The 19,511-nt window shown below is 34.0% G+C and overlaps 2 protein-coding genes across 3 annotated transcripts; both read right to left on the reverse strand.

Annotated features, from left to right (window-relative positions):
• Positions 1-60: 60 nt before the first annotated feature.
• On the reverse strand, positions 61-8,780 carry LOC142614834 (glycine cleavage system H protein 2, mitochondrial-like). 2 transcript variants are annotated; one of them, XM_075787473.1, is made up of 4 exons: positions 8,567-8,767; positions 4,274-4,533; positions 2,583-2,711; positions 61-358 (listed from the first exon to the last, which is right to left on the reverse strand). In XM_075787473.1, exons 1-3 carry the CDS (start codon positions 8,658-8,660, stop codon positions 2,583-2,585), a joined length of 483 nt encoding a protein of 160 aa, XP_075643588.1. In that variant the 5' UTR covers positions 8,661-8,767; the 3' UTR covers positions 61-358. The 2 variants fall into 2 exon arrangements, with proteins under 2 accessions (XP_075643588.1, XP_075643587.1); XM_075787472.1 differs by lacking the exon at positions 61-358 and having other exon boundaries at positions 2,431-2,711; positions 8,567-8,780.
• Positions 8,781-11,076: 2,296 nt separating this feature from the next.
• Positions 11,077-12,880, reverse strand: LOC142616276 (uncharacterized). The gene is made up of 3 exons (XM_075789157.1): positions 12,699-12,880; positions 12,265-12,616; positions 11,077-11,448 (listed from the first exon to the last, which is right to left on the reverse strand). The coding sequence occupies exons 1-3, from the start codon at positions 12,878-12,880 to the stop codon at positions 11,077-11,079; spliced, it is 906 nt and encodes a 301-aa protein (XP_075645272.1).
• Positions 12,881-19,511: the final 6,631 nt, after the last annotated feature.

The raw sequence follows: 19,511 nt of genomic DNA on the forward strand, positions 1-19,511 counted from the left end.
GTAATTAAATAAGAAAAACAGTTTACAAAATTAAAATAATTCCTTAAAAAATTCAACAAGATCTTCACATTTTTTCCATTTATTTTTCTTAGAAAACAACCACACACAAGCCTGAGAAATCAAACCCACACACAAGATCAAAACAACAAAATCACTGTGCTTGTTTCATTAACTACGCATTACTCAAGTATAAGCTTACAAACACTCTCTAGTCTATCTCTTCTACTTTTCTGTCTCTATTTCTGCATCTCTCTATTGTGCCTTGAGCTTCCCTTCATACTCCCTCCTTTTTGCCTTCTTTGGAATGTGCAGTCTTCACTCTTCATACAACTAGTGTGTTGCTTGTCCCATCAGACACCTGCACCACCATTTTCATGAAGAAGATAGACTTTTGAGGCTTTAGACACTGTTCAGGTCAGTTGTTTAGCAATAAATACGACTATGTCAGGCAAGTGAATCGAATTAATGCAAATGCGACTATTACTCTATCTGAAGAAATAAGATTCATATCCTTCCTTTCCCACGATTATAATTATCAATTTATCAAAAAATTGTGGATAATCACTATCACATACCCTTGGTGCGATGGTCACTCCATAAGTATAAGGGTCGAAGTTCAAGTTTCCAGGAGGGAACTTCACACATATATACACTTAGATTAAGCTAGAGTAGAATTTTATCTTGTAAAAAAAAAAAATATATATATATATTTGTAGATAATTAATAATTGAATGAACCGGTTGATCCTTGGGTGATATACATACACCCAACTACCATACCATTTGATTATTCCTTCCTGGAGTATAAATTTAATGCTCTATTTGGTGCACAAGAAAGGAAAAATAAAAGACGAGTTGGTTTATTTTTTATGAAAAATAATAATTTAAAAGTTACAATAATGGTGAAATAGTTTCAAATTTTTGCTACTCAGTACAAGGAACAACAAAAAATGCCACTGAATTATAAGACGTTTGACTTATTAACTTTTATTAATTTTTTTTTTTTTTTCCCCTTTTTGGAGTTATGGGACTCTTGACTATCTTTTGCTTATTATTATTAATTAACTAGTTTTTTTAATATGAGAATACTTTTTGTTAAGCATTTCCTGGCATCATAAGGTTAATGAATAGTACAAGATACAATTAATAGGTCCGGTGTTGGTCAAACTGAATAATCAATCATTAAAAAATAAAAATAAAAATTGAGTCTTCATGTACATTTCTGGGTTGAAATGCAACATCAACGTCAATATGCTTTTTTTTTTTTTTTTAGATATAAGTCAGTAAAAAAAATCAAAATTAGGAGTCTCTGATGATCATTTCTGGGTTGGAATGAAACAACAATATGCTTTGTTTTTTAGATGAACATCAATAGGCTTTTAGTAATTGCAACTCAACGTAACGAAGGGTTTATTTTTTATTTTTTATTATTGGGTGGGGTAAGTGTTCAAAATGCAACACTCTGTAAGCACTATTTCACCTCACCTGTTTTACAGATCAACCATCTAAAACAGCAGCCCAGTATTGTGGCTAGGACCACCCAACCCGAACTTGGACCAAGCAAAATCGCCTGAGCCAGAGGCAACCAAGTCAAAAACTTTCATATCTGAGCACTGGATCAATTGATAGCGGGTTCACTTCGAATCCAGCTAATCCATCCGAAGTTGTTGTTCTTCACAGTGCCCATCGTTTGTTGCTCTCCACCTCTTCGCCATTCAAGATTTGTGGAGATCTCACAAGATCTGATGAAGATCTCAAGATCTCCACCACAGCACTACCATTGATAAGGAGTAAGGACGACAAGTAGGTTCAACCAATCCAACCACTAAGGTTCACATGCCTTACCAACCAACAACCACAAACCAAACCCGACACATGGACACCCCTAATTATACCATGTATACTAACCTCTGTATTAGAAGCTTGATCGTGGAGTCACAAGGAAGTCAACTTATCATTGTAACCTACATGGATGACCCAAAGTCTTCTTCCATAACTGAGCTTATACTCCACCCTGCAGAAGCTCCTGCTTACCTATTTCGTAGGCCTTACACACATAAGCTGTCTGTTAACCATTCACAGTATCCTTGCAATATGATTGCGTGTGTGCATGAACACCCTTGCATGTGGCATGATACAGTAAATTTTCAAGTCACAATATGAACAATATCAAATTTATGTAGTTTTGGTAATTCTTGATTGCACAGACAGATGTTTAAGATGACATTTGAAGGTTATTTTGCAGCTTGCAGGCTAGACATTTCTTCATGGCTCTAGCTGCACTTCAGTTAATCAATTCCAAATTGCACCAACATTGCCACAATATTTGGAGAGTACGGATCAAACTAAACTCAGAAATTAGTACTTATATGGCTTAGAGGAAACAGCTAATCAACATTTCAACTTTCAACACTAAATGAGTAAAGGAAGATGAGGACAAAGCAAGAAACCATGATACTAGAGAAGAACAAGAAAGTAAAGCCGAAAAATTTTATTTTCAAAGTAAAATGAAATGAGAATTGAGCATTTAAAAGAGTCTTAAGAGAATCATCTTCTATCCAGTAAAGTTTAAGTTAGTGTCACCTAATGCTTTGCATCTTCTTCTTCACAAAATTTGGAATACTGATCTGAGTCCATCAATTTGTTAGTCTCATCCTTATCACTCATTTCTACTTTTATTATCCATCCCTTGTCATACGGACTCGCATTGATCTGAACCATCAAACATTGACAAAAGGTCAGGCAAAACTCCTTCAATAATTTTCCTTAAACCTACTCATTCACCAAAGAGAGGCAGAAACACAGATTCTAATAAAGTTTAACCATGGTAAATACACATACATGCATACGCAGATACATAAATAACACCTACACACCTACATACATGCATACAATACATCTACCAATAAAGAATAAATAATACCCTTTAGAAATATTTTGCCCCAAATAATTCCTGAAAAATCCTCCCTTAACATTGTAGATCTTTTTTTTTTTTTTTGGAATAAACAGGACAAATATGTAAGTTGATGTTAAACACACTTCATCTAACAGCAACACAATTTTTTTTATGGCTACTTGCTAAGTACACCACTTCCATACTCTCCTCTATTTTCTTCTCTCTTCAATAATTATCTTATGCAACCAATATATGCATTCTCACTCTTATAAGGTGTGGATTCCACATACTAGTGGGAGCTGAATTCTGTTGCATCATTAATGGACATAATTTATTCTAGTATGATAATATGAAGTGGGGTGGATAAACTATGCTAGAATCCATCTTCACGGAATGTTTTTAAAGTCAAATCCTATTAAAAAATGTTACATTCTACAGCTCATTATCCTTTTCCTTGAAAGACTATATGGAAGCCTAAATTCTCATCCAAGGTCAGTTTTTTCTGTTGGACAGTAGCGTTAGGAAACTCCTAACTACTGATAATCTCAGGAAAGCGGTGACTAATTGTTATAACTTGGAGTTGTATGTGTAAGATGGATGGTGAAATTACAAATCACTTACTCCTCTATTGCCCTTTTGCTATAGAGCTATGGAGCATGGTATTTTCTCTTTTCGGGGTTCACTAGGTTATGCCAAAGGTTTTGTGGAGCTCGTAACAAGTTAAGGTGAGTTTAGTGAATGGAGCACTGTTGCGATGGATCATAATCTTTCATTGTCTCATGTGGGGCATTGGGCAGGATAGGAATGCCAAGAATTTTGAAGGAAGTGAAAAATCATTACAAGTATGTGAGATAATGGTGTCATGAGGTATGTGAGATAATAGCTACACACATCAATTAGAAATGATGGACTAACTCCAAGTGATATGTGGAAAACAATGGAATAAGTAAAAACACTTGAACTTTCTACACTACTCCCTAATTCACGCATAAGTGAATAATAATCAAAGAACCGTATCATAAGTCAGCAACTTTGCTGTAGGTGCAAAACATTGCACCATGGAAGTTACTTATTCAGAACCTATAATGTCCTCCATTTGGACAGATCTTATGAAAAAATGTACATAATCATTTGATTCCTACTGGGAAACAATGAAATGATTACACATCTTTTATGAATGGGAATCCAAATATTCAAAGGTTCCCTATTTCTGTCGAACTTGCAGCACTTTGATAGTACAAATAATAAAAAAATAAAAACAATTTGTCAAATTTTAACTCACAGAACCGAAAATAATGGATATAGAATTTCATAGAGACTATAGATCACAAAATCCTATTTTAAATATCAGAAGGTTTTCAAGGTTGATGTGACTTACCAATCCTGGAGAGCTATTGAGCTCTTCATTGACTTCAATTACTTTGCCTGAAACAGGAGAGTAAACATCGCTGGTTGCTTTCACACTCTCAACAGCACCAAAACTGCTGCCTTGTGAGATAGAGGCCCCAACTTCAGGCAATTCAACATAAACAACATCACCTAAGTGATCCTGAGCATGGTCTGTTATGCCTATGGTAGCTGAAATGCCATCAACTTTCACCCACTCATGAGAATCAGCATACTTTAAATCTCTCAGAACTGCAAGAGGAAAAAAAATATATAGCGGGATAAGTCCAACAAAATACTTCAAACTCATAATAACTGCACCAAAGGGGCAGTTACAATTTTTTCATATCACAGCCAAAAATATTATTTTTAGAATTGTGTTAGTCTCAATCATGATGTGTAACCGCCTACACAGGCTGTCCAATATCTAATTGCTGGGATATTAGCTTTTTAGACAGACTGAGTGTCTGTTTGGCTAGAGCTTATATGCTCAGCTTTTAGCTTTTATATATAACTTTTTATAAATTCGCTTTTTTTTTTTTTACTTTTTCTCACTTTTTCAAAATATAGGTATATTTTAGCATACTTTTAATTTTAGCATACTTTTAACAAAATTTTTTTAGCAAAAAGCTAAATAAGCTATTACCAAACAAATGCTGAAAATACATATTATGCATCCGCATGACAGAATCAGAGGCACCAACTTAATAAGCTTTAAGTAACAGACACTGACAATACATAATATGCATCCGCATGACAGAATTAGAGGCACCAACTTAATAAGCTTTAAATCAGACTAGTACACCAGCAGCTATCCCTTGGGCTTAAACCAAAGACCTTGTCATAGTTTACAGACATGGATCAATCTACCCATCATCATTGAACCAATAATAAGATTATAAATTGACTCCCTTAACAGAAAGTTAGTTTTTGTGTGTGTGAGAAACACACATGACACAACCAACCCCCCCTACCCCCAAATCTCACACACACACATGCAGACTTCATAATCTGCACCCAAGGTTGTACACCAAATTTAACAAGTTTGAATACCGCAGGTACGATGTTCTTGAAGGACCAAAGCTTCTGGAGTTTTAAAATTCCACATGATTGTTCATGGGGGTGGAGAAAAAGTCTTAAACTCAGGGACCTATTCAGACCTCATCTTAAGTTTTTGGTGGGGGATGGGCCTAATATCTTTATATGGCCTGATAATTGGCATACTAAGGGCCCATTGCTTCCGAAGTTTGTTCATAGAGTGATTTATGACTCAGCAAGTTCTGTTGATGCAAAACTTGCTAGTGTTATAAAAGATGAAAATTAGATTTGGGGCTATGCTAGATCTTATAACCTGGTAGCTATTCTTAGCAAGCTGCCTTTAATTGAATTTGTTGATACAGATTAGGCATAGTGGATCCCTTCTAGTTCTGGAGCTTTTCAATTGATAGTGCTTGGGATCAGATCAGAAAACACATACCTGAGGTGGCTTGGTGTAAGCTTATCTGGTTCTCTAATGGTATCCCTAGGTGTGCTTTTATCTCTTGGCTAGCAATAAGAGATAGGTTGTCTATTAAAGAAAGATTGGCAACAAGAGGCATAGGGAATGACACACTATGTGTCATGTGTAGTAATGCTGTGGAGAACAGGGATAATATTCTCTTTGAGTGTTCCTTTACTCAAAGAATTTGGAGAAGGATCAAACACTGGTGCCGCCAAGATAATATTGGGCATGATTGGGCTAACATTGTTGATTGGGCGGAGAAGAATTGGAGCGTAAAGTCTATGAAGGCTGTTTGTAGCAAATTGGGTTTTAGTGCAGCTATATATCATATTTGGGAACATAGAATGCTATTATCTTCCAAGTTTTGGTTAGAACTGAGGATCAGATTGTGGATTTCATCAGAAAGCAAATTAAGTTTCAGATTTAGGGAGGAAAGCTTTATGCTAGTTTCCAACATAAATCAAGAACTCTGTTATCGTTGGGGGTTTGCAGATTCTGTTCTTATGAGGAATTCTTAGCTCATGGATTATACAAACTATTTTTTGTGGGTTTTTTTTGGGGGAGTTGTTATGTGGATGGATTGCTGGTTTTGTTTGAGTCTGGTTGTTTTGGTGCTATTTGTGCTCTGTCAATTGATTTCTTTGTTGTTATGGCCTTGCTCTAACAAGCAGGTTTGTAGTAACTGTTGTTGTTGGCTTGCCTCTCTAGGAGACTTGCAGTTGTTTGTTTGTTGTTTGTACCTTGTTGCTGGGTTCCCAGCTTGTTCTCAATAAAATTTCTTGATTATCAATAAAAAAAAAATTAGCATGGGAAGCCCTAGAGGCAAGATATTTTCTCTGTTAGAATTAGAGTTAATCCAGTTTATCCTCAAAAACATAATCTTGAAACAAGTTTATTTCTCTCCACCTATAGCAATCCAAAATCCCAATATCAAAGTTCAGATTATACCTATGTACCCACTCTGCTATAAATTCTTTTCTACACTTCAGCCTAGGTAAGATCTATCAACATCAGTTGAGCATCTTTTGTACAAAGACTACAGTTGGCACCAAGCATGCACTGGACCACAACACTTTGCTGAAGACACATGGCTTTCAGCATGGCAACACTTGAAGCACAAAGTTATGCATCCAACTCCAAAGGTGAAGCAGCCATGCCTATGACCAGACTGTTAGAAAATTTTCTCCTTACAATTTGGCATACCAAACCTTGAATCTAGATTTTTCAGAAATTTAACTGTAACCAATCTTGATCAATTAATATAAGACAAGGTACTCTAAACAAAATTGAGCATAAATATAGTACCCATCCTTTAAACAAACAAACTTAGGACAGTTGAGCAAGGTCCTTAAGTCTAAAGCAAGCTCAATATTTTTTTCTGTAAAGTAGAAAGTTACTCAAGTCCTTCCACTGCTCTCACCTTAAAGCAGAAAACCCTTGCTTAAACAGCAAACCGGAAAACAATCCAATCAAAGACCTTTCAGCCAAACCCAGCTATAATATCATGATGGTGAAATATCAGTCCAAAAAGCATAAATTGTTATGAAATGGGCCAAAACCGGGGGCCGGGCTGTGGAAGTAAAAGTAAAAAAGGATCTTGCACGCGAAAGCAAAGAGGTACTCTTTTTTTATTATTTATTTAATTTTAATTTATATATTTATTATTACTTTCTATTTACTATTTATGAATTCTATAATTTTTTTATAAAATCCCTTGTGCAACTTTCCTTCTTTAAAGGCCATATAAGCTATTTAATTATTAAATTTGGCACAAGACCATAATAATTTATTGACCATAATTTGTTTTTAAAAAGATAGATAACGGCATTGACTAGAATTGAAATGAACCAATTGTTGGACTAAAGTTTTGTAGTTCTTGCTAAGTCTTTTATAATCATGTCAGATATAATATTTAAGCATTAGCTAAGTGCTGAATCCCAATCTCCTTTGGAAAAATATTTAAACATTCAAACTAAAAAGAAGGGACACCGGTTACTTCAGCAATGTAGAGCCTGGTACTCAAATTTTTGCTCAAAAGGCATTTTCTCTACCCCCTTCTTACCCTGAAAAAGAAGGGCCAGCTTGAAGCCAGATTCTGGGCTTGAGAGATTGCCACATTTACTAATCCTACATTTAATCTACTGACATTCATTTGGCAGTGTATAACAATTAAGATATTAACATTTCATGTTGAATGGACACTTTCTTAGTCAATGAATAATCCATTACAAAGGACTCTAAAAGGACAGGAACAACACTTGTACACCATGTAAGTTCAATCATAAAATGGATACAAGCAAAGATTCTGAAAAAACCACAGCACTGCACTGCACTGCATGAATCTGAATAATGAAAACGGCATAAAAACTATTAACATGAGATAAGCATAACTAGATCAGCATCACAATATTTCGTCTTCAGGCCTAAGAAATTCAGCAAAACATTGAAAATATACTTATGAAAAAAGCGTGGGTACAGCCCCACAATTTTAAAGCATAAAATGAATTAGCACAAGATGAAGGCAATACCATCAGCAACACTATTCTGTAAACGTAAACCATTTAATCAGTCTTCTAGCATTTAATACTAAATGATCAAAATCCAAAACTCACTGCACCAATTGAATTGGCAGACAAGATTGCACTGATAATAAAAAATAACCCTTTTCTTTAAAGTACCCATTTCAGATGATGACATAAATATACAAATATTATTATGATATCTGGATAAGTAACTGTACAAATAAAGAAGAGAGAAAAGTTGGGGGTATTGAGAATTTTATACCAGAAGAGAAGCCCCTGACCCTGAGTGTGAATGGAACAGAGATCCTCAGATATGTAGCAGCCCTTGTTGCCCACATCATCCTACTACACGCCATAATCTAACTCTCTCTCTCTAAAAAGCCTATTTTGCTGCTGAATGAAAAAACAGGAAATCTCGCATCGTCATAGAATCGTGGTACGCTGTGTCATAGTGTAAGTCCGAGGTGTTAAATCAAAATTTGCTTTGCTTACGTTGTTTATTCAAAAGCTTATAAGGGGTGTTTGGTAGTGTAGATTGAGACAAGATTTTTGTAGTTTTTTGAAATTTGTGTAGGTAAAAATGTGTATGAAAAAGTGTGTAAAGTTGTTTAAAATGTAAAAATGTGAATTTGATATAACAAACCAAACAGGCTCTAAGCTTTAATTAGTTTTAAACTGTAAACTAACAAACTTCAAAAAAAAAAAAAAAAGCTTATACTAACATAATTCAGTAATTTTCTTTTTTAAAAGGAAATTTCATTTATAGTTTACACTTTACATACTACTAGCCTCATCACACACGCTTCACGCGTGTGATGAGACTTTTTTTGTTTAGTGGTCCTATTTTGTAAAAAAAAAAAGACTATGTTTAATTATTTTATATATATAATTTTTATTTTAAAAATCTAATTTATAATTGAATAAATCAATTTAAAAATTAATAGAAGAGTGGTCATATTTTTTAAGCAATGTTTTAGTGGGAATTAGATTTGCATTTTTACCGGATTTTCCTTTAGTTTTGTCTCTACTTAAACATAGGGCTGTAGATGCATTTTTGAACTAAAAAAATGAGAAATCTAAACAAAGAAAACCCCTTAAATAGTAATATAGACTAGTCTCATCACACGTGCTTGATAAGGTTTTTTTTTTTTTAGTGGTCCTATTTTGTAGAAAAAGAACTCTATTTTTTTTAATTTATATATATAGTTTTTATTTTAAAAAAACTAATTTATAAGTGAATAAATCGATTTGAAAACTAGTTTCATCACACGCACAAAGCACGTGCAATGAGATTTTTTTAGTGGTCATATTTTGTAGAAAAAAAAAACACAAAAACTGTGTTTTTTTTATTTTATATATATAATTTTTATTTTGAAAATCTAATTTATATGTGGATAAAGTAATTTGAAAATTAACAGGAAAGCGTTCCTATTTTTTAGGCAATGTTTTAGTGGGATTTAGAGTTGTATTTTTACCAAATTGTCCTGTAATTTTATCTCTACTTAAACATAGGGGTATATGAGTATTTTTTAACTAAAAAAATATGAATCCAAACAGGAGAAACCCTTAAATAATAGTATAGAAGATACTATTCGAAACATCTAAATTGTAATCTTTATTACACTTTGCACCCAATTTAAATGAGAAACTAACCATTTTAAATTTATTGTTATGTGACTTGCAGATGAGTTTTGCTTAAGTGGCACAAAGTTAAAAAGACAAAAACACCCTCTTCACAGTGAAAAGAAAAAAAAATAGTCTTTCTTTATTTTTTTACTAATCTCTCTCTCTATTGCGTAGCAGTAGCTTCTCTCCCCAAATCCTGCTGAATGTGTAACCCTAAATCCTCAAAGCGAAATCATCAACGGCACCACCACGGTTGGACTAAATCACAGAAAAATCAAATGGACACCGATAAGTCATATGAGAATTCAGTTAGAACAAAAATGCAATTGGCAAAACCTAAACATAGATTATAGGAATGCTCTTTTTTGTCATCGTAAAGAAACAACGTGGTAAAGGCTAATACTAGTGATCATGAGTGGAGAAATTAATTGGTCAACTACGGATTGGATTAGCTAGGCATTGTGAATATTCTGCTTTTTGGATTTGTCCTGAATTTAAATTTGAAGCACAAGGTATTTTTATTCGGTGAATTTAGAGCTTCTACTTTGATAGATTTTATACTCTCCTCTCACTCTTTAATTAATCACATAAAAATGGCATTATCGGTTTGTTAAAGTTTAATGTAATGGAGCTTCTACTTTGATAAATTTGAAGGATGATTTTGTTTTGGGGATTAGGGTTACATATTCTTTGGGGAAAGCAAGAGAGATAGCTGGGTAAAAAATAAATAAAGAAAGATATAGTCTTTTGTAATTGATTGATTGGAAAGAAGGTGTTTTTGTTTTTTAACTTTTTGCCACCCAAGGAAAACTCATGTGCAAGTCACATGCTATAAATTTTCTTCCAACATAACATTAAATTTATGGTTAGGGTGCAATGTGTAACAAAAATTATTATTTAAGATGCAAAACTTGCATTCAAATAGTTTAGAGTGCAAAGTGTAATTTGGGATATAGTTTTGAGTGGTAAAATATAATTTCTCATTTTTTTAAAGAAAGTTTCAACTTACGATGTTTACAACCAATATAAGTATTCTCCATAAAATATATCATTTACATTTTACACCCTTCATTAGGGTTAAATTTTATTTTTATTTAAAATGGTTTTTTTTAAGAATAAATACCAAGCATTACCCTTAATAGGAAATTAGTGAAAATTGGCTAAGAGTACATTATTAAGATGGGTAGGAATATCCTTCATCCCCACAAATATATCATTAACATGTCTAACAAGGTTATGAGCTATAGAATTTCCTTGTTTACGAATATGAGAAAAACTAAGCGAAACAAAGGTATCTGAAAATAGTTTTGCTTCAGCAATAAGGTGTCCATAGGAGGTGAAGGATTCATCGTCCCTACTAAGAGCTTTGATTATCACTTCAGAATCACCTTCTAAAACAATAGCTAAAAAACCAAGTTCTTGAGCAAAACTTAAAGCCTTAACAATAGCCAAGGCTTCCACTTCAATAACCGTATGAGGGAGTAGGATATTCTCTGCCATTGAAGCCAAAACCAATCCCTGAGAGTCTCAAATAATCACCCCAATACCTATTTCACCTGATTCCTTGAAGATTATGTTGGGTATGTTTTAAAATTTAAGCCCATGATATTTTGTTGTAAAACCCAAGCCCATGCTCTAGAATTTTCCTTGGTTGGCGTGGGAATTTTTGGCAGCAAACAAAACTCTCAATCTTCTCATATTTCCTTATAAAATAGTCAGCCGCACCTACTCATGTTTTGCAGAAAATACATAGCGGCTTGTGACATCAATGGAAAAAAAAAATCCTTTGTTTTTACATTTCCCTTTTCACTCTAATTATCTTTAGCTACTTCCTTTTTAGAGCTCTTAGACCATCAAAATTCTGCATATATGATATTAGTAAAAAACAAATAAACACATATTACTTTTGATACTCTAGCTACTTTGTTTTTGCTGAAAATATTCTCTTTGGCATTTGTGACGAGTTCGAAACTCTGTTTGTGAGTGCATATTAACAAAGTTGTCGTTGTATCCTGAAGAGTGACTGCCTGAGCCATTTGCCCCGACGGATTCATTCCAATGGGGGTGAAATCGCTTCTTAAGGACAGCAGATTTAATTTCATACCTTGACTATAAGTTTTACTTAATCCTTAATTTTATACAATTTTGTACTCGTCTATTTTGCTTATAAGTTAATTTGAGCATATCTTGTTTTATTGATATATTATTGATATTGCTTTGTAACTTTGTTAATCAATTTGGACAATTTTTCAAACTATTATTCCAACAATACTCATCAAAATTTACTTTGACAAGATGAATAGCAAGAGGAGACCAACGTATAAAATCACTAACCACGGCAGAGGAGTCATTCGATTGCACTAGGATGGCTTTAATGAATTCGGCTAAGATGTTGTTGGCCATCGGGATAACGTCAATAATGGGAAAGGGTTTGTCTTCTATTCGGAGTCTATTTCTTTGAAACCAGAAAGTCCAGATAATCATAGCAAAGGCATCCAAATCCTTATTCTCCTCTTTCACGTGTTTCACCAAATCTAAAATCTTAGGGAAGTGTTTAGTTTGGCGAAAACTCCACATCAAGTTAGAACTCCATACAGTCAAAACTTCTGGGCAAAGCCACAGAGCGTGAATCACATCCTCAGGAAATTGTTTGCAGTGCTCACAAACGTCAACAGTTAGGACTTTCCTGCAGACTAAATTAGTTTTGACAGGTAGAGCATTTTTGCAAGCCCTCCATATCAAACTCTTCGCTTTATTCGGCACACTACATCCCCAAATTTGTTTCCAAACCCCTATAAGGATCTGGATTTGATGAAAATTGGTTTTCCATGTCTCTTTCTTTAGATAAAAAGTTGTAACCAGATTTGACTGAATAGCTACCCGAATAGACAAAAGGCCACACCAATTTATCTTCAACAGCATTTCGACTTAGAGGAATACGCTTAATCATATCTACTTCCTGACTTGTAAATAATTGGTCCAGCAATTCAATATTCCAGCCACTATTGAATGGTAAAATCAGAGACTTGACCGAGGCATCAGACGATCTATCACTAGAAATAAAATTTTTGGGTTATCCAAGGAAGGCAACCATGAATCTTTCCAAATACTTATTGCATCTCCAATTCTTATTCTCCACTGAGCCCCTCTCTTAATGACTTCCCTACCTTTCAAATTATTCTTCCATGCATGCACCCAGAGCTCGATCCTTAGCCCCCATAATATAGCAATTATGAAAGAATTAGGCTTTGAAAATGCTAGGGACATATTTTATGTAATTAGCTAATCTTTTAACAAAATGCACTTTATAGGTAATTGGATAGATTTAGGATGAATTTAAGACTTCAAGAAACATGTTGTTTAAGCCAAGTATTAAACCTATGAAGATTGGACCAAGAAACAAGTGAAGAAAAGTTGTTTATTAAAACTCGACAAATACCTCGACAGAAAATCTATCGAGACTTAATGAAGGAAGCTTGATAGAAGCTGAATCTATCAAGATCTACGAAATTAGAATTTTCAGATCTAATTTTCGGCCTATGCTAAAATATATGTGTAGGGTTTCTTTTCTCACAACCCTAGACATATATAAGGCTTATTGTAAAGGCTGTCATAGTGGGTATGCACATAGAGAACATATGAAAAAGTGACCAAGTGCTTTATTCTCTCTGTAAGAAATTACTGCATCTTTTGCACCTTAGGGTTTTGTAACCAAGTATTTCTTGATCTTCATTGTTGATGAAGTGAAGAACTTTGCAACCAATAGCATCTTCTTCAAGTTGCTGGAGTTAGTCACGTACTGGAATTTGTGCATTATTGGTTAGTCACGTATTGAAATTCGTGCAAAAAGGGTGGCGTTCATATATTGAAAAGTTTAGAGGTTCTGAAGCGGTAGAATGTTTTTTATGTAAGTTCATCTACGAGAATTCTGGAGTCTAAGGACAAAAGTTTTGTACTAGATTTGAAATTTCTCTTTATTATAGTGGATTACTTTTGGAGAAGGTTTCCCCCAGGTTTTTTACTGTGAAACTTGTGTGTTTCATTAGTTTCTTTAGGTCATCATATCTTGTCTTATTTATTATTTTGTTGTGCATGATATGATATTGATATTTTTTTTTTTTAACAAGGTTTATTCATAATAAATCTAATTAACAATTTGGATTTAAAACTTGTTAATTCTATCAACCAGGATCTAAATTTCCTAACAAGTGGTATCAGAGTGGGTATACTCCAATTGGATTAATTTCCTGGGTGTGATCATTGACTCCTGTTGTCATAGATCGTGGACAATCTCTTTTGATTCCTCCTTTATTTGATGGCACTAATTATGCATACCAGAAAGTTTGTATGAAAGTTTTTTTGCAAGCTCTAGGTGAAAAAGTATAGCAAGCTATTAAAGTTGGCTAGATTAAGCCAAAAGAAGCATCGGTAGATTGGGATGAAGCGACAATCAAAGTGGCAAATTTCAACAGCAGGATATTGAATGCTTTGTTCAGTAGGATGACTAATGAGGAATTCAAGAAAACATCATCCACGGAAGTTACCAAGGAAGCATGGACCATTCTTGGGACCACCTCTAAAGGTACCAAGGCAGTAAAGACTGTGAAGTTTCAAAAACTCACTAGTAGTTTTAATGAAATAAGGATGGAGGAGGATGAGACCTTTGATGAGTTCTATGCTAAACTCAATGATATTGTGAATTCTACCTTCAATCTTAGAGAATCTATTGTGAAACCCAAAATTGTTAGAAAAATCCTTAAGTCCCTACCTGAAAGATCACTATCATTGAAGAAGTGAAGGACATTAATCAAATTCTTTTGACTGAGCTTGTAGTGAACCTTCAAACCTATGAGATGGGATTAGGTTTAATGGGAAAAAGTGAAAAGAGTAGAAACGTGGCTCTTAAGGGTATAGAGGAAGAGATTGATGACTCTGAAGATGAAAATGAAAGCGAAAATGAAGATGGTGATGAGGATGAGGATCTAACCTTCATAGCTAATGAGATTATCAAATTTCTTCAATATAGGAAAAAGGATAAGGAAAAACCTCCTAAGAAATCCAAATCCTCTAAGAAGGGTAAGAGTGAGAATCCCCCCATCTAGTGCCATGAGTTAAAAGGTTTTGGTCATATGAGAATAAAATATCTAAACTATCTTATGAAAGAAAAGACCAAGAATTTAAAAGGTAAAGAGTTGGTTGCTACCTAGAGTGATACTGAGAATGACTCTTCTGATGAGTATGTGGATGAATGTGGTCACTTTATGACTTTTGCCGCCACAACTGATAAGGTGATTGTGGAGAGTGCTAGTGACAGTGAGGATTCTTCTAATGATGACATACCCAAGAAGTTGACCCTTCAAGAAGCCTATGATAAGTTATGCACTAAATTTATAAAATCTGAAAAGACTTCTCATCTTTGTTAGAAAAAAGCTTAATGAGGCAAAAATTGAAAAAACTGAATTGTTAGTCAAACTAGATAAAACTACAAGGTTAGTTGAGACTCATGTTATAGAGAACACTTCATTAGAAGAGAAGGTCAAGAATCTCAAAGTTGAGCTTAGTCAAACTAGAACTCAAATAGAGAGGATGTCTAGTGCAAAGTTTGATGAGGTATTGAGTACTCAAAAGCTTAGTTCTGATAAGACTGGCTCAGGATATGTTGTTTCCTCTAGACCCTTCTTCCACTGCTTCTAGATCATAAATTGTCTTTGTGCCCCAATCTGAGAAAGGTGATAAAGGTATGAAATCCATAACTGATTTGTCTTATTCTAAATCCTTTGTTAGACCTCACTCTAGGACGTCTAGTAGTCCTAAAACTGCTCATGTTTGCCACCATTGTGGTGTTTTTGGACACATTCTTCCTATTTGTTTTAAGTATATCCTCAAAAGCAAGTGTCCAAACGGTCACAAGTTTCCTCTCAAGGAATTACACCTTTGTTTGGAGAGTTATTAAAAGTTTTGAGTTTTTTAACTCAATTTTAGGAGAATTCTAATTCTTCTATGTCCTTTAGTAGACATACTAGGACACGTGTCTTTTCATCTTCACGGCCAAAGACTTGTGTTATGTGGGTGAGAAAAAAGCTTAAGACTTAATTGTCTTTTCTATTGTCATCTACTTTAATTCTTTCCATCTAAAGTAGGACTTTCTTGCTTGATTTCTTATCTGTTTTTGGAATCATGCTTTCATGCATCTATATCTTTCTTTCATACTTTTATGTTGTTTGTCTGTTTTTGTTTGGTTGTTTAATCATTATTATTTTTTTAAAATAAAAATACAAAAACAATATGTGTGTTTGTGTATATTGGTACTTGTGTACCTTGGATGGCCTTTGAAACAAAATTTTCTAAACTTTGTATCTCTTGTAGTTTAGATGAGCAATTTAATGCACAACTAAGCAAGTAAGCTTTGTGGCTCATGTTTGTGATGAGTACGATTAAGTAATCTCTTACACTTAACACTCATATCACTCTTTTTTAAAGGAATGACTAGAAAATCCTAAGAGAAATGCATAAATAACCATCTCACCACTACAGCCCACTAATCATGTATAACATCTGTGTGCTTTGACATAACAAAATTGTGATGTTTTGGCTTACATAATTTGATATTTCTTTTCTCTCTATATATGCTCATGCATGATATATTCAAAAAATATATATGCAAAGAATATAAAAAGCAAAAAGAATCAAAATGTTTTTAAATATGGTTGCAAGCGTGTTTCTAGGAGATATGAGAATTATATGATATACCTCGAAGATGATAGTACCCATCAAGTAGTTATAATTGTGTGTGAGTGTATTAGATGTTCTTATATCTCAAATCGTTATAATATGAGGAACTTCTGTACACTTGTTATGTTTTCATACACAACACTCATACTCTTTGCTACTCTTGATACATGTGCAGGTACAATGTGATTTGGTCATTACAAGGGATACATGTGTTAATATATGCTTACTAAACTATCATAATTTGTTTTTGAAATATAAATTTAGTTAGACTTGTTGTGTGTGTGTGTGTGTGTGTGTGTGTGTGTGTGTGTGTATTTTGGATCTATATGCTTTGCATCTAGAGGTTGAGGTGCGGTTTGAGTGCTTAACATGTTGATTTTTCTGTTTGTTTAAGGATGCTTGATTGTTGTTTATAGCATATGTGTTTTTCTTTTCTTGAAAAACTCCTATTCTACATGTTCGACAGCAATCTCGACAGATTCTCGATCTAACGAGATTTCTGGGTTTGACCTCGACAGCTTCTCGACAGATATGTCGATCCATCAAGCCAAAATCTTGTACTCTCTGTCTACTCGACACATCCTCGACAGTTTCTCGATCCACCGATGTTGGCTTTTGCTCAATAGTAGCTTAACAGCTTCTCGATTTGTCGAGACCCTCTTGCATGCATTGTTTTTCACATGTTTTGCATCTTTCTATTATCTTGTCATCCATAGCATCTTGTTTCATTACATTCTTGCATTTATATGGTTTCCTTGTGCCCCTTTGATCATTTTTATGTTTCTCGGGTAAAGTTTTATAGCTTCTTATACCCTTTGTAAATCATGACAAAAAGGGAGAGAAATGTGGTTACTTTTTAAAATTCTACATGTTAGGGGAAGAAATACATGCCTCTGTAAGGAGGAATTGTGTTTTGTCTTGTTAGGAGGAGTGTTTACCTCCTTGTTGTTTTAGGAGCTTCTTTTAGCTTTTTGTACACCGATTTTGTGACAGTTTTTACATACATTGTGCTTATCTTTGATATATATATATGATGTATGTCTTTTTCACCTATCTTTACATGTGTTGTTTCTTTTCTCTCTTTATACACATATTTCTTTATGTACGTAATCTTTATTTCTGTTTCACACATGATGCCTTGATAAGTTTTGTTTAAGTGTTTCAGAAAGACAGGTTGTGAAAGTCTATCTTGCCATGAACTCTCTTCTTGCAAAGTTTTTCAAGAGTTTGGAGTAGGGATAGATTAATTTTGTAATACAACAAGTGGTTATGAGTTTAGTGATTTAAGACTTCTCTCATGATTATTCGTTTTATTGTGGTTTTGTTACGGATTGCAAAAGAGGAAGATTGTTAGGGACATATTTTATGTAATTGGCTAATCCTTTGACAAAATGTATTTTACTTGTAATTGGGTAAATCTATGATAGATTTAAGACTTCAAGAAACATGTTTTTCAAGCCAAGTATTAAAGTCATGAAGATTGGACCAAGAAACAAGTGAAGAAAAGCTGATCATTAAAGCTCAGTAGATACCACGATAGAAAATCTATCGAGACTTAATAAAGAAAGCTTGACAGAAACTGAATCTATTGAAATCTACAAAATCAGAATTTCTAGATCTGATTTTTGGCCCATGCTGAAATATTTGTGTAAGGTTTCTTTTCCCACAACCCTAGACATATATAAAGCTTACTTTAAAAGTCGTCATAATAGGTATGCACATAGAGAACATATGAAAAAGTGACCGAGTGCTTTATTCTCTTTGTTAGAAGTTGCTGCGTCTTTTGCGCCTTAGGAATTGTAACCAAGTACTTCTTGATCTTCACTGTTGATGAAGTGAAGAATTTTGCAGCCAACAACATCTTCTTCAAGTTGCTAGAGATAGTCACATACTGGGATCCGTGCATCATTGGTTAATCACGTACTAGGATTCGTGCAAAAATGTGGCCTTCATATATGGAAGAGTTCAGAGATTCTAAAGCGTTAGAAGATTTCTGCTGTAAGTTCATCTACAAGATTGTAGAGTTTATGGACAAAGGTTTTGTACTAGATCTAAAACTTCTCTTTATTATAGTGGATTACTTTTCAAAAAGGTTTCCCTCCAGGTTTTTTACTATGAAACTAGTCTGTTTCATTGGTTTTCCTGGGTCATCATATCTTGTCTTATTTACTATTCCGCTATGCATGATTTTGACATAATATTGATGTTTATTTGTTTTAAAAAATTTTATTCATAATAAATCCAATTAACAACTTGGGTTTAAAACTTGTTAATTCTATCAACTAGGGTATAAATTTCCTAACAGAAAAATCAATAACATAGGGACTGCTTGTTTTGGAGAAGACACCAAACCTGCTTGGCAAGAAGAGCATCATTAAATAAGCTAAGATCATTAGTCTCATCCCTCCTTCAAATTTGGGTTAACAAAGCGTCTACCATTTCACCTAGTGAAACTTCCTACAATCACCTCTTTGACCCGACCAAAATTTCAAGATGAGGCTTTCAATTTCAATACACAGACCCTGTGGAAACTTGAAACAACTCATAGTGTATGTTAAAATGACTTGGATTTAGCTTTGATCAAAATCTTTCTACCTGCTTGTTATAGTAGTTACTTTTCCCACCTTTTAGTTTCTGCCATATTTGTTCTTTAATGCACTCAAAGCTGACTTTTTTCCTCCTTCCCACTAGAGATGGCAAGCCAAAATAATTTTCATATTGTCTGATTTCAGGGACCCCAAAGCATTCTTGATAAGTTGTCTTTTGTCTTTAGTTGTAGGTTTGCTGAAAAAGATGGTTGTCTTGCTTTTATTGATTTTCTAACTAGAGCAATTACCATAGCTGTCCAG

The sequence above is a fragment of the Castanea sativa genome, chromosome 11 (genome assembly GCF_040712315.1).
Source record: "Castanea sativa cultivar Marrone di Chiusa Pesio chromosome 11, ASM4071231v1".
Taxonomy (NCBI): domain Eukaryota; kingdom Viridiplantae; phylum Streptophyta; class Magnoliopsida; order Fagales; family Fagaceae; genus Castanea; species Castanea sativa.

What these genes read in the sequence shown, in the direction of transcription:
- LOC142614834 (XM_075787473.1), bottom strand. Translation starts at nt 8,660, where the DNA reads ATGGCGTGTAGTAGGATGATGTGGGCAACAAGGGCTGCTACATATCTG. An exon ending in GGTCAGGGGCTTCTCTTCTG is followed by an intron (nt 4,534 to 8,566) that starts GTATAAAATTCT and finishes TTCCTCTTGCAG; the next exon opens with TTCTGAGAGATTTAAAGTAT. An exon ending in TCAATAGCTCTCCAGGATTG is followed by an intron (nt 2,712 to 4,273) that starts GTAAGTCACATC and finishes TTGATGGTTCAG; the next exon opens with ATCAATGCGAGTCCGTATGA.
- LOC142616276 (XM_075789157.1), bottom strand. Translation starts at nt 12,880, where the DNA reads ATGATTAAGCGTATTCCTCTAAGTCGAAATGCTGTTGAAGATAAATTG. An exon ending in TTGGAAACAAATTTGGGGAT is followed by an intron (nt 12,617 to 12,698) that starts GTAGTGTGCCGA and finishes TTTAGTCTGCAG; the next exon opens with GAAAGTCCTAACTGTTGACG. An exon ending in CGAATGACTCCTCTGCCGTG is followed by an intron (nt 11,449 to 12,264) that starts GTTAGTGATTTT and finishes TGAGACTCTCAG; the next exon opens with GGATTGGTTTTGGCTTCAAT.